We start from the raw sequence: 16,037 nt of genomic DNA on the forward strand, positions 1-16,037 counted from the left end.
TCGATGACAAACACGAAGTGTGTTGGAAGTAAACTCGATCTGGGCGCTAGAAGCCGTATTTAAACCATTCGCGCTGCGGCAAATACTCGCCTCTCGCAGATCGTGGCGTAGAAGTCGGAGTTGCAAGTCCCTGCGCAAACTATGAGAGTCCTGATTGTCGGCCGCTGTTCTGCGTCTGCCCTCCTCTTGGTCGTCCAGGTCAGTCCTAGTGAACCAAAGTGTGTATGTGGTGTATTTAATATATATTATACAGTATATATATATATCATCATATAATATCTATACGCAACCTCTAGCTAACTATATAATTGCTATCCGCTAAAGCGGGACTATTTTATATATATATAGATATATATATATTCTATTATATTAGATATATAATATAATATATTACACACATATAATATATAACTACATCTATCCATGCATGTATATACATACATAGATATATAGCATTATATTATAGATATAATTATACTTTGATATAATCGATTATACAATATCTACGTAGTCTGTGTACCTATGCCTATGTATTCTCGCTATATTATCCCTATATTATGTTATATAAATTGCTCCAGTAGCGGCTCTGGTGTTTGTTACATAGGGGTGGTCGGTTAATTGGTCTGTGTTAATGTGTGTTGGTTTGGGTGGTCTGGGGTGGCGTGTGTTCTCTTGTGTGTTTTATATTATATATATATATATATATATATATATATTAATGTTTGTGTTTGTGTTGTGGATGCGGGGGGTGGAACGGGCGTGTGTGTTGGGAGTGTTCTGGCCGTCTCGAGGGGTGGGTGTAGCCACGACACGTTCGCGCGCGAGCACGGGAGGCAACACACACACAAACACCCACACACACACACAACACCACACACCCACACAACACACACACACGACACACAGGGGGGCATCCGAGCAATTACTCGCGCCCAGGTGGGGACCGCATGAGCGACGGGGTCCGTTAGCTGGGTGGCGACCCAGGATCGTCCCCAGGGGGGCCCAACCGACACGGAGCTAGGGAAGGCGGAGCCGCACACGGCCATCGCCGGGCCGTCGCTGCGCGCAGGGCGATGGGGGTGGAAAGGACGGCAGACATACGCGCGGGGGATATATTAGGTAAGGGAATGGGTGAGGCATCGGGGAAGTGTAAGTTGAGAACCACCACATGATTAACCTCACCTACTCCCTGGGGAAGATCACGGTCGCCCCCCAAGAGATAAGGACCAGGCCACTACATAATATCAACATGCGCAAAGTCAAATAACCACATCGATAATGCACGAAGATTTTTTGGTTTTTGTCATTGGGATTTTTGTGGAGATCTGTTAACCCGCTTTTATATGTGATGTTACTGAATGTGTAGGCCAAATGTTATTCTATTTATCTGTTGTGATATTCTCCCTGCCTTTGTTTCTTAATGTTTGCCACATGCCTATATTCACACACACACACAACATATAAGTATTCCATTGCTTTTACCTGTTTCATTCGTCTATCGTGCACCTAGACATTCCTATGTGTATTTGTCTATCCCTTCCACAAGAGCTAGCGTGTTTGTAACACTACCTTTCTTCACCAATGATTGTCATACGTTATCACGTGATCTATACCATCTTTAACCACCTCGTTCCTCGCCGAGCCGTACTCCATCTACATATAATAAAGTTAGTCTAGACATATTGATTGTCTACCTTATACCCCTAAGCTCGCCACCTACCATCTCTTGTAGGGCTCATCAATTCCGGCTCTTACAAAATATATATATATCTATATATATATATATATATATAAAATATATATTTATTATAGATGGTGTGTTTGTGGTGTGTGTGTGGTGTGTGTGTGTGTGTGTGTTTGTGTGTGTGTTTTTTTGTGTTTGTGTTTGTGTTTGTGGTGGTGGTGTGTGTGTGTGCGCGTGTGTGTGTGTGTGCTGATATGCAAGATGAGGATGGTGATGAATGATGTGATGATGAGGACTAGATGATATGATGATGATGATGATGATGTATGATGATGATGATGAAGGAGATTGATGATGATAGATATAATAATAATAAAAAGTTAATAATGATATAAGAATAATACATAAATATATAATATCAATATGATGATAATAATCAATATAATAATAATAATATATACTAAGAAAAGTAATTTGATATGATAATATAAAAACAATAACCATAATCTGATAAATGAGATGCATGAATGCTGGATGATAGACCAATCACTAATGAATAATGATAATGATATGGTCCTTTTTTTTTTTTCAATAGGATGGGATAATAATGATAACAGTTATGATTAACATGGTTTGATAACAAAAAATATAAGGAGTTGAAATATTACTGACGATTATGATAATGAACCAACCTGATCTCCCTGTTGCATTCTGTGTGCCGCAGGCAGATGCAGGTGGTCCGTCAGGGCGACGCCAGCGAGGGGGGGAAACAAGAACAAGAGAAAAGCGGAAATGCTGGAAGGAAACCACCAAAGGAAGAAAAGAAAGATCGAAGAAGAAACAACAAAGCCAATCCGACCGCGATTGGTCGACCAAACACGAATGTCAAACCTGCAGAGAGAAAGAACGGAGAAGGCGACGAAAGTGACACTAGAGCCAAGGCCAAAGGCGTCAAAAGGAAAATCAGACAAAGGACCCCATGCGATGCTCCAGAAAGGGAGGCGAGTGTCCCGACGGCTTCCTGCTTCGTCGGCCGATCGACGACGCCTGCAGGGGCCTCCTGCTTGTGCTGCATAAACGGAATGTGCTGCTATCATTTTCTTCCCCTTCAGCCACCACAGGCGAAGGACATGCGTCTCCGGCAGACGTTTGTCTTGACACTTTGCCTTCGGGATACGATGACTTGTTTTCGATGACATTTCACGGCCCAAGTCTTTTAATGTTGTGGTAAATGGATACTGAGTTTTTATCTAAATTTTCCAGGGTGCGCACCAAAGCGGAAGTGCGATAACATGCAAGGGAAATGCAAATCGAAATGTGGTCTCAAGGAGCGACAACTGAAAGGCGCCTGCGAAGGGGACGGCTGCGTGTGCTGCTACAAACGTTGCAAGAAAAGGGAGAACACATGTGACGGTTTTTGTGTAAAGACCAAAAAGGAATGCAAGGGCGGCATATTCGCCGAAGGTGCCTGTAGTCGCGGGGGTTCTTGCTGTACGCCCCAATGCCAGCCGAGGCGCAAATGCAAAGATGGCTATTGCGTTCTCAAGAAGAAGAACTGCGCGGGCACCATTGTGCCAAACGGCTGTCGAAAGAAACCCAAGGGAAAGTGTTTCTGCTGCGTTCCAAGTAAGCATATGTAGATATAAACAAGTGTACACGTGTACACAGACATATATATATAAATATATATATATATATATATATATCTAATAAATTATAAATTCTAATAATAGATATATATATTTATATATATATGTGGGGGTATGTATATAATATACATAACCTATATTCTATTAATATATACTTATATATATATATATCATCTATATATATATATATGTATATATATTGTATATATATATACAATATACTCTATCTCTATGTATATATTACATATATATATTCATATATATTATATAATATATATCATACTATCTATATAATACTCTGTACTCTCTATACATATAATATTCTCTATATATTATCTTATATATATATCTAAATCATTTATATATATACTGTCTGTTGTACATATCTATATATATACACATATATAGATATGATAGATAGATCGAAGATAGATATAGATACACGTACCATATATATCACAGATCTCTGACAATATATGCGACTCCACTCTAAACCTCTTATTATATATATATTCTCTTATATAGTCAATATTATATATAATATTATATATATATAATATCCTAACATACTTTACACACCGACACACACACCACGAACCACACCACACTCATCATGATCGTTATCTTCTACATATTATACTATATATATGTATATATATATATATATAAATATATCTATATAAGATATCTATATATATATCATATCTATATATACTAATATATATTTACATGTCTATTATATAAGATTATTTTATACATTATATATATTATATTATAATATCTTATATATATAATATATATATATATTCTAATGCTAAACCTCTTTATAATATATATATAGATAGATATCTATATCGATCCTATATCTATATAATGTAATAAATATATATGTATAGTTCTACCTATATATAAAAATATATATAGATAGAGTATATATATATACTCATATATATATTATATATATATACTATAATTCTATACATATATATATTATTCATATCTATGTGTATATATATATATATCTATATATATATATATATATATATAATATATATATATAGTATAATATATTATAGTGTAGTCTGTATACATGTGGGTATACATAATTAATATAATAATGATAATAATACCCTAACTAGGTTAGGGAGGTGATCTTGGCAGTCTGTTCCATTCCCATGACCTGTTGAGGGGGCGTGGTCTCCCCTCTCGTAGAAGGGGTGGGGGGGGGGGGGGGTTTGTGTGTGTGTGTGTGTGGTGGGTTTGTGTGGTGGGTTTGTGTGTGTGGGTTTGTGGTGTGTGTGTGTGTGTTTGGTGTGGATGTGTGGTGTGGGTGTTGTGTGCGCGCGCTATGCATGTAGCATATATATATTATTATATATAATTTATATATTTAATATATATATATATATTAGATATATATTACTGTATTATATCTATGTGTGTGTGTGTGTGTGTGTGTGTTTGTTGTTGTGTGTGTGTGGTATGTATATGTACAGTATTGATATACATATAATGTGCATATAATATATATATATATAGATCATATATATATCTATCTTATATATAATAGTATATATATAAGTATCCTCTTGCTATGTATCATGGTGTGTGTGTGTGTGTGTGTGTGTGTGTGTGTGTGGTGTGTGGTGTGTGTGTGTGTTGTGTGTGGTGTGTGTGTGTGTGTGTGTTTGGCGTGTGCGGTGTGTGTGTGTGTGTGTGTGTGTGTGTGTGTGTGTTGCATGTTGGGTGTGGGGTGTTTGTGTGTGTGTGTGTGTGTGTGTGTGTGGATGCATCATAGGGAAATGCGACCCAGAGGTATCGCCAAGGCGTGTCCAATCCAGTTCACAGACTCGATAACCTGATGATCCAGTATCTTCTGGGGGGAAGACCTTCAGCGTACAACCTCAGTACAGTATTTTGTTTTTTCTTATATGTCTTTTATTCGCTGTAATTATTGTCATCATTGATGCATTAGTTTTACAATTCGTTTTCTCACACACATACAGGAGTTCAATTGGCAGAATTTCATCTCACTGAGACCTTGGAGGACCTGCGCCGTTCCTTGGTGCGCATGGCTTGGACAAGGAACAGTTCCTCAGGACCTGCTGAGGAGGTTAAGGCCATTTCTTGGTTACATACATTCGCCCTGCCTCCTACCCTACTGAGGTTATGGAGGTTGATCTGGCATCTGGTTCATTCCCATGACCTGTTGAGGGGCGTGGTCATCCCTCTCTAGAAGGGAAATGGGTCGATGGGACCTGATCAACTACTTGCATCACTGCTCAGTATACCAGCAACTTTTACGTCCCCATCCTTGTGAAACAGATACAGGACTTCCTACTTAGCAACCAGAGAACCGGGAGCATTCTGGATTACCTCCTGGGAATCCTACAATAGACTGTATCCTAGTGCGTTTGAGTCATTGTGAAAAGCTGCCGTGAGTTTGTCGTGGGCTTGCCTTGCACCATAAATCAATCTCATAAGGCGTTTTGTCTCAGGCATTGCAAATCACCTATGGGAGATCATGAAACTTAGGAGAATTCCGACACGGAATATTGGCTTAAGAGCAAGCCTATATAGCTGGTCGATTGAAGTACTGTAGAAAGTGCACTGTGGCCTTCGAACTTTTTCCTGTTAACCTCAGGGTTAGGCAAGCTGTGTCCTTGTACAACACTTTCAACGCCTGCTGGACTGATAGGGCAGAGCGTACCAGCCAACAGTCAGTGGTGGAGCAACCTGGACAATATCAAGGTCACCGACCTCGACTTTGCCGACGATGTTGCCTATCCTATCTTTCTCTGATCACTGGTAGCGGCTGTTGGTGCATTAGCAATGAGGCGAAGCCCTTGGACCCTATAGGCTCCATGGACCAAGAACCAGATCCAGGATTATAAGGTCCTATAAGGGGACCTGTTCAGTCGATAATACTTGTGGTGAGGACGTTGAGTCACGAGAGCGTTACGTACTGGTATGTAGCCATGTCTCTCCTTGGCTGTCTGACCAAAGTCAGTACAATTGGTTTTTGTGCACAGGATCCATGCACATCGATCAACAAGAACATTTGAGGTGTTGGTACCTATGCGTAAGGACGAAGCAAGTTACATGTCTTTCAATTCCTTGTTACTGCCGTTTTTGCTGTTGGTAGCGAACTGGACGCTATCTAGTGCCTTGGAGTCGTCTTGATGCCTTTTGTAAGAAATCCCCTAACCAATCATAAGTACAGTTGGTAGGACTATGTGTCCAACCTACGGCTACACTGTGAGGATGCATGGACCTGTTACTTGCATTATCAGGCCGGCAACTCAGACTATATGGGGCACCTAGCTCGTTTTCTCTGTGGATGACCCTGCCCATCAGGTTGTCTCTTTGCGAGACTTTCCTGCATGGAGGAGGGCCCTGGACGATCTAGGAGGCTAGAGATGGGCCCGAGGGCCTGCCTGGGACTCCATTTAGGGACCCCCATGGCTGTAACGAATGTGGAATGCGGCATGCGAACGACCGTTGGGGTTAGCCCCCGATGTTGATGATATGATATTTATATGTGTGTGTGTGTGTGTGTGTGTGTGGGTGTATGTGTTGCCGCGGTGGTGTGGTGTGTTGTGGTATGTGTGTGCATTTATGTATATACGGGGTAAGATCAATATACTTATATATCCAGTTATTTATGAAAATTACTTTACAATTCTTTTAATTTATCATTGCAGCTAAGACCACTCACACAACCCCTACCACAACTACCACCCGCCACCAAGCCTCCACGACTAAAATCCACTGGTTAACTACTACGATACGACCGTCGTTACTACGCCCACTACACCAGCGGAAATACTACTCTACACCAACAGGAAATACCTACACCTGCAGGAAATACACTACCCCAACAGGAAATCAAATACCACTACACCTGCAGAAATACACTACACCTGCAGGAATACACTACAACCTCAGGAAATACCACTACACCTGAAGGAAACATACCACCACCTGTAGGAAATACCACTAACACCGCAGGAATACCCTACCGTGGAAAACAAATAAAACACAAACACAAAAAAAAAAAAACACCAAAAACAAACTCAACAAAAATAACAAACAGCAAAAAATACAAACAAAAAAAACAAAACAACTAACACACAAAAAACAAAACCAAAAAACAACTACAAACTAACACAAACCCAAAACAAAAAAAAAAAACTGCAGGAAACACCACTACAAAACAAATAAACTACAAAACACAACAAAACCAACAAAGACAGAACACGAAAAAACTATACAGACCAACACAAAAAAATTAACAATTACCAAAACACCAATAAAAACAATACAAAAAACCAGCGGAACATACCACTACAACACCTGACCTCAGGGAAAAATACCACTACAACACCTACACAACCTGCGGAAATCAACTACACAGCAGGGAAATACAACTACACCACAGGAAATACAAACGCCACTAACATCACTGCTTTGAATGCCAACTCGCATTCTTCTTGACCTCCAGAGTAAGTCTTTTTAATGTGTCAAATGAGATACACGGCGTCATTAGATATTGTTAACAATATCACGCAACAGTCAATGCCAGGAGACATCGGCGAAACTTGGCATTCTCGAAGCCCTATCTCACTGCTGGACCAAGTCGTAGTCAGCCACTATCGCACACTCGGCGTACTGCTGGACCTCGCGCAGAAAATAAAATACCCCAGATGGTGCCTGGAGAGACGCTCGCCAATAATGTCGCAACGCCAGCCTGGCCGCTGAAATAAGACAGCCGTTGGCGACTGTACATCTCCGAAAATCCAGACAACATAGCCGTGTTAGGGAGAAGGATAACCAGATAAAGCTCGATCCAGGTTGATATCCTGCAGCATCAGATTTCGCAGCTGGGAGATCCACGGTCGCCCTTCTCAACGCCAACATTCCGATTGTGACAACAGGGTAATTACTATTTCTTATGACGTCCCATTAACTTTCTAAGAAAGAATGATTACATAAGAAAGAACTACAAACACACCCCCACACACACCCCCACACACACACCACACAACACACACACTACAAACGACAACACACAACACCCACCACAACACACACACAACATATATATATTAATACTATATATATATAATATATATATATAGATATATATATATATATTATGTATGTATATTACATAAAAAAATATTTATATGTCATTGTTTTTGTTGTGCTTGTACATACTGGTTCATATACAGATGAGGTTTGATCGTCTAAAGGATGTTCTCAGACCATTCTTCCTCATCTTAAATGTGTTAGTTTCAACTTTCCATCTACAGTAGAAAATAATAATATAATATAATAATAATAATAAACTAAAATAAAAATAATAATACTATAAAAAATAATAAATAAATAAAATCGATATCTTCACTTTAATGCCCTACAATCAGGAGAAAAGTGCAATGACTTAATATATCGATACTCATGTTTAGTGGTGGAAGTTGAATTGCAGAACATGGTAATAAATGTATTATCAAGCAATATACAGTGTGTGATGTGTGTGTGTAGTGTGTAGATATTATATATATATATATTATCATATATATATATATATATATATATATATATATATATATATATGTCAGATAATGTTTATGTATATTATGTATATGTATATATACATACATATATCTGCGCGCACACACACACACACACACACCCCACACACACACCACACACGTAGTGCACAGCACACCCAACACAACACACCACACATACACAACCAAACACACGTGTGTTGTGTGTGTTTGTGGTGTGTGTGTGTGTTGTGTGTGTGTTGTGTTTGTTTGTGTGTGTGCATATCAGCAATAGCCGATTTCAAATCAGACCCTGCACAAAAACAAAAAAATTTTTTTTTTTTTCCCCCCCCCCCCCCCCCCCCCCCTGCTACTGGGACAGCCTGAAGGACCACATACTCACGGCATAGAAGAACACATCCTGCTGGCGAAGGACTCGTAGACAGGCTTCCTTGGTTCTCCAGGAATAAAAGTAATAGTACGAAACGACAACACACCTGTAACTGGGGCACTTTCTGAATATTTCCCACTCATTTTCCGGAAAAGAAAATTGTCGAAATGCAACATTTCACTCTTTCTAACAATATCGTCAAGTCCCGCAGCAAGGTGCTACGACTACCATGTGTTTGTCAGGCACAAACCAGACACGAATAATTTTACAGGCAGCTTCCTAAAACTCATCTGCTGCGGAACCCACACTAAGTCCGCAAGTTTCATTCCTCCCAAGCACCGAGCGCGACTGTAACAAGCGCACTCATAGCACCGGACAATTTGAACAATCGCTCACAAATCCAAATCTATACAATAGTAACCTGAGTTCCTCCCGCAGCAATCAGCCAGCCTATCGATTTAGATCGAACTCTGAGTACAAGATTAAGATTAAGAGTGCATGCGTCTAACGAGCGCGCGCGCGTTAGACGCATGCACTGTGTGTGTGTGTGTGTGTGGGTTTTGCATTCGATGTATATACGTGGTATCTCATTTGCACATTAAAAAGACTTCTCTGGGGTCAAGAAGAATTGCGAGTTGTGCTTAAAAGATGATGTTAGGGGCGTTTGTATTTCCTGCGGGTGTATGGTTTTTCCCTGCGGGTAGGGGTTTTTTCCCTTCGGGTGTGTGGTTTTTTCCGGGTGTTGTTTTTCCTGTTGGTTAGTGGTTTTTCCTGAGTTTAGGGGTTTTCCTGCGGTGTAGGGGTTTTTCCCGCGGGTGTATATTTCCTGTTTGTGTGGTTTTCCCTGCGGGTGTTGAGTTTCCTGCAGGTAGTGTTTTCCTGTTGGTGTATGGTATTTCCTGCAGGTGTAGGAGTTTCCGCGGGTGTAGTGGTTTTTTCCTTTTTGGTGTAGGGGTATTTCCTGCAGGTGTAGTGGTATTTCCTGCGGGTGTAGTGGTATTTCCTGCGGGGGTTTTGGGGTATTTCCTCGATGTGTGGTATTTCCTGCAGTGTATGGTATTTTCCGCGGGTTAGTGTTTTTCCCCTGCGGTGAAAGGGGTATTTCCTGCAGGTTAGTATTTCCTGTTGGTGTGGGGTTTTCCTGCAGGTGTATGATTTCCTGCGGGTGTAGTGGTTTAATTCCTGCGGGGGAGTGGTATTTCATACGGGTTATGGTATTTCCTGCAGGAGTGGGGTTTTTCCCTGCGGTGTAGTGGTATTTCCTGCAGGTGAAAGGGTATTTCCTGCAGGTGGAGGGTTTAAAATCATACGGTGTGGGGTTTTTTCCGCGAAGTAGTGGATTTCCTCGGGAGTGTGGTATTTTCCTGCAGGGTGTGGTATTTCCCCTCGGGTGTGTGGTTTTCCCTGCAGTGTAGTGGTATTTGGGTGGGTGCTTCACGTGCATGGTGATGTGAAGCGGGGTGGGGTGCCTAGTAGGTTAAGCGTTTGCATGCCTTCTCCTTGCGCTTCCACCCCCTGCTAGCCCGGGGAAAAAAGGGGAGCACCCTTCCGCAAAAGTTTTTCCCCTCCCAGGTACAGCCTCTCCATCTTTAAGACTTCTGGGGGTGCCTCCTCTGGCCACCCATGGGTACGGGTACCTTGGGGTCCCAGGCTAAACGTGGGGATCTCGGCAGCAGGGCCCCAGGGGTAGGGATTTGGGCCACCGGCGTGGGGAAACAGCTCTGGTTTCGTACCAACTCCTCCCCCCTGCCACCCGGGGGAAAGGGGGGCGGCTCGGGGGAGGTGGGCCTTCCCATCCTCCTCCCCCCAGAATGACCCTCTGGAACGCCTTTAAAAAAATGGAATGCTGGGGGGGGGGTTTTTGTCCCTCCCCCCAGCAAGTAAGGGGGCTGGGGGTCCCGCTGGGGGGGCAAATTCGGGTGCGGATTGGAGCAAGGGGTTTTACTGTCCCCCCTGCCCCCGGCAGGCGCCACCCCACCATGAAGCTTGGGGGGAAACCCCTCGGGAAACCCCAGGGGGATAGGCGGTCCACACCCCCGCCCCCCTTTTATCTGGGTGTGTTGTGGGGGGCGGCAGGGGTGGCGTGCACCCGGAGTGACCACCCGAGCTTAACCCCTCAGGCGTGCTTTCCGGGTAGGCGTTGGACACCCGGGTCCTTTGCGGCAGGAGGGCGGTTACCTCTGCTATCGGGGGAATTAGCGACTGGGAGTTGGGGGGCTGCCCTCTCAAGGTGAAAACCTGGTAGCGGCCTCATGGGGGGTGGTTACCCCTACTACGGGTGGGGCCGCAGCGGGTCCCCACCTCCGGGGTGAAAGCCATAGCCATCCCCTCGCTTAGCCTGCGGTAGTCGGGGTGACACCTTTTTGATGAGCGTATCTGGCATTGAGACTGAACCCTGTTTTTGGTTCATGTCTCTTATTGCGTATCGTTTCCTACCGATGTACAAAAAACCCGATGTGAAAGAGGCGTTCTACCCCCAAACCCTCTGTGGCAACATTCCCCCCCGGCGGACATTCCATTGTTCGGGGCATTTTCCGGGTATCCGTGTGACCGAGCTGGCTACAGATGCTGTCGGCCCCCGGGCTCGGGAGCTGACCCCAGCACGAGAATAGCCCCCTTCTCCGGGACTTTGCTAGGCCCCAAAAAAATGGATCTCTGGCTCCGGTCCCAGCGCCCCAAACTCGCATCGCTGGTTTGGGTACGCGATACGGGTACGTGGCCGGGAGATCGACCCATCCTTTTCACACGCTGGAGGCCCTCCAAACTGCAGGGTTTACCGGAGTGCTGTTTTCGGGGCACCGACCATAGGCTGTTTTGGGGCAAACCCCGGTCCACTTAAAAACTCCCCCCGTCCCTCCATGGCCCCTAAGGGGTGTTTCCTTTGGCAGACTAAGGAAGGGGGGTGGGCCCGTGGGTTCGCCAGGCAGTCCCCTGACCGATTCTCAGAAACCAGCAACCTGAGGGACCCAGTTTTTCTGGGGAGCCCTTTCAGCGCTAACACTCAAAGCAGCTCGAGTCCTTTGGGCGTACCCCCGGGAAAAGGGCAAATCCATCTCCCGGAGCTTTAAAGGGGCCACTAAAGCGTGTCGCAAGGCTGGCAAAATGGAATCAAGTCTTGCGTCTCCATGGTGCGTAGGGGCTCGGCATGCTGAGGGGGGACAAAACAGTTCTCGGGAACCCTTGGGCCGGGAGGCAAAGGCCATTTCTTGGGAAATGACCTCGCCCTGCCTACCAACCTGGGGAAAACGAACCCTAACCTCTCACAGATGACTGAATCCGATCAGCGATGACGGATCATCTCAGATCATTTGGGTTTTGTGAAAGTTGGGGTGATTATTTTGAAACAGTTTTTTACCAGGTGGGTCCTCCAAAAGTTTGCTTTTATGCAAACGATTCTCAGGCCTTTCCGGGCCCACCCATCGCGAGGAACCTCCTCCCTAAAAGAGTTGGCTGGCGTTTCCGCTGAGAGTGGGGGAAAACTGCAGCTTGTGATTCCCTGCTAACTGCTAAAAGGGTGGGGGGGACCCATGGGTCGGGGGCCCGCATACGTCCTGACGCCATTTGGCACTGGGACCATTCCCCCCCGACCCCTGAGGGGCGTGGGCATCCCCCTCTGGAAGGGAAAGGGGGGTCGATGGGGCTGTAGCAAATACCCTGGGTTCACTGCTCAGCATACCAGGGAAAGGGTTTTCCTCCCTTCTTCTGAAAAGATTTCCCCAACCACCTACTGACACCAAAAACCGGGGCAGTCTGGATTTTTCTCCTGGCAAGTCCCCATAGACCGATACAGCGCTTTCGAGTAATTTTGGAACGCCGTCGTGAGTTTTGGTCGTGGGTTTCTTGCGCCCAATCGCCTCAAAAAGGCGTTTGCTCGGTGCATCGGGAATCGCTATTGGGATCCTGAGGCTCGGGGAATTCCCCACCAGATTATTGGCCGTAGCCCTCTATACGGGACTGAAATGCTGTAAAGTGTGGTGGGGGATGTCGAACTTCTTTCCCCCGTTTAATTCGGGGGGGGGCAAGGCTGTGTCCTTGCACCCCCACTTTTCCCCCACTTGTATGGACGGATTGGGGAGAGCTATACCAAATCAGTGCGGAGCAACACTGCAATATTGGGGTTGGACCTTTACTTTGGACGTGTTGCCATCCATCTGAGTCCTTGGGGTCCTTGTGGCGGCTCTTGATGCATTTTCAATGAGGGGAAGCCCCTAGGCTTAGAGGTCTCCTGGCCCAAAACCAAATTCAGGGCTTTGGGGGCCTGTTTGGGGCCCTTCATCGATCCATGCTTGCGGCGAGGCGTTTTAAATCACAGAAAGTTTTACATACCTTTGGGACTAGTCCATATCTCTGGTTTTTCAGACCCGGAAATCAGTAACGATTGGTCTGGCCCCCCGGGGCCATGAACCGACAAACAAGAGCGTTTGGAGGTCGGTCCTATGCAAAGGACCACTGCGTGTCTTCAAGGGCCTTTATACTTCCAGTTTTGCTCTATGGAAGCGAAACCTGGCGCTATCCAGTGCCTTGGGGTCTCGCCTTGTGCCTTTTTTAACAAAATCCCTTCGCCGGGTCATGGGTACAGTTTTGGGAGGCCACGTGTCCAAAACCCGGGGTTTCACCCTGGAAATGGCATGGCCTGTTTTTCTTGCATAATCCCGGGGTCCCAACTCAGGCTATATGGCCCCTGCCGCCTCCCCATGGACGACCTGCCACCAGGTTTTTTCTCTCTTCGGACACCCGGGGGGAGGGAAACCCGTGGGTCCCCCAGGGATCAGGTTTGGGGACTCGCGAACCTTCGTGAGGAACTGAGATGGCCTGTGCCTGCCTGGAGACTCGCCTCGAGGGATCCCGTGGCTGGAAGCGAAGGGTGGGTGCGGGCCCCGCGCCCCCGTCGGCGTTTTGCCCCTGATGATGAGTGATGTATGGTATTTTCCCGCGGTTAGTGGTATTTCTTGTTGTGTGTGGTTTTTCCTGCGGTGTATTTTCCTGCAGGTGTATGGTATTTTCCCGCGGTGTGGGGTTTCCGCGGGGGTGTGGTATTTCCTGCAGATGTATGGTATCTCCCGCGGTGGAGTGGGGTTTTCCTGCGGGGTAGTGGGATTTCCTGCAGGGGAGTGGTTTTCCGCAGGGGTAGTGGTATTTTTTCCGCGGTGTATGGGATTTCCCCTTCAGGTGTATGGTTTTCCTGTTGGTGTATGGTATTTCCCGCGGTGTGTGGTATTTTCCCCGCAGTTAGTGGATTTCCCGCGGTTATGGGGTTTCCTGCAGGTGTAGTATTTCCCATTGGGGTAGTGGGATTCCTGCAGGGGTAGTGGAGTTTTTCCCGCAGGTGTATGGTATTTCCTCATATGTAGTGGTATTTCCTCAGGGGTGGTATTTCATACAGGTGTAGTGGGATTTCCCCGTTTTTGTTGTGGTTTTTTTCCGGGCAGATGGGGGTATTTCCTGCGGGTGTAGGGGTATTTTTTGCTGGTGTAGGGTTTTTCTGCGGTGTAGTGGATTTCTGCAGGTGTATGGTATTTCATGCAGGTTGGGGGTATTTCCTGTTGGTGTAGGGTATTTTTTGCGGGTGTAGGGGTTTTTCCCTTTTTGGTGTAGTGGATTTCCTGCGGGTGTAGGGGTATTTCCTCAGGTGTATTTTTTCCTGCAGGTTAGTAGTTTTTCCTGCGGGTGTATATTTCCTGCTTGTAGTGGTTTTCCTCAGGTTATGGTATTTTCCTGCGGGTGGAGGGGAGTTTTCCTGCAGGTTAGTGGTTTTTCCGCATTTTATGGTTTTCCTGTTGTGTAGTGGTATTTATGGAAAGATTGTGGACGGCTATAGCTGCAACGATAAGGAGTTTATATAGTTTTTTAAAATAATCTAGTTATAGTAAATTAAGGGGGGATATAAATATTTTGAACTTACCCCTATATACTGAATGAAAACCCCACCCCAACACACCACCAGTCTGGCTACGCGCGCGCGCTCGTAGACGCATCCTCTTAATCTTAATCTTGTCCTCGAGTTCGATATCAATTATGGGCGGGCTGTTTTGGCTGGGGGAGGAACTCGGGTTTACTGTTGTTAGATTTGGGATTTGTCTGCGCTTTTTCCCAATGCCTGGGGCATGAAGGCGCATTTGTTCATCGCGCGCGGGGCTTGGAGGAAAGAAACTTCTGGACTTGTGTGGGTTTTGCAGCTTTTATTTTAAGAGCTGCCTGTAAATATTTGTGTCTGTTTGGGCCCAAAACCATGTATCTCTTTGCACCTTGTTTGCTGACTTTTTACGATATTGTTTGAAAAATGGAATATGTTTTTCATTTCGCCAATTTTTTTTTTCCCGGAAAATGCGTTTGGGAAAAATTTTGAAAATGGCCAGTTTTCGTGTTTGTCGTTTTGCTCTATTACTTTATCCCGGGGAAAACCCAAAGGGGAGCCTTCACGGGTCCTTTCAGGATTTTCTTCTATGGGGCCTGAGTATGTTGTCCTTCGGCTGTCCCAGTTACAAATGGTTTTTGTGTAGGTTCGTTTGAAATCTGTTATTGCTGATATGCACACACCACACACACCACACACACCACCACACACACCACACCACCCACACACACACCACACGTGTGTGTGTGGTGTGTGTTGTGTGTGTGTGTGTGTGTGTGTGTGGGGGGCGCAGAATTGTTGTATTATACATATACATACTATACATAACTATCTGCATATATAATAAAAATATATTATATATATATTATATATAAATATATATATATATATATATATAATATAT

General features: G+C 44.7%; 1 protein-coding gene across 1 annotated transcript in view; it reads left to right on the top strand.

Annotated features, from left to right (window-relative positions):
* The window catches only part of LOC119570021, a 15,529-nt gene extending 9,302 nt beyond the window's left edge, over positions 1-6,227 (top strand). The window contains exons 4-8 of the mRNA XM_037917943.1: positions 100-198; positions 2,948-3,310; positions 5,340-5,499; positions 5,659-5,757; positions 5,978-6,227. Of these exons, the coding sequence (XP_037773871.1) occupies positions 100-198; positions 2,948-3,310; positions 5,340-5,499; positions 5,659-5,757; positions 5,978-6,227 (971 nt within the window). The remainder of the gene's footprint in view (positions 1-99; positions 199-2,947; positions 3,311-5,339; positions 5,500-5,658; positions 5,758-5,977) is intronic.
* The last annotated feature ends 9,810 nt before the right edge of the window (positions 6,228-16,037 follow it).

Source organism: Penaeus monodon, unplaced genomic scaffold (genome assembly GCF_015228065.2).
Source record: "Penaeus monodon isolate SGIC_2016 unplaced genomic scaffold, NSTDA_Pmon_1 PmonScaffold_209, whole genome shotgun sequence".
NCBI lineage: Eukaryota > Metazoa > Arthropoda > Malacostraca > Decapoda > Penaeidae > Penaeus > Penaeus monodon.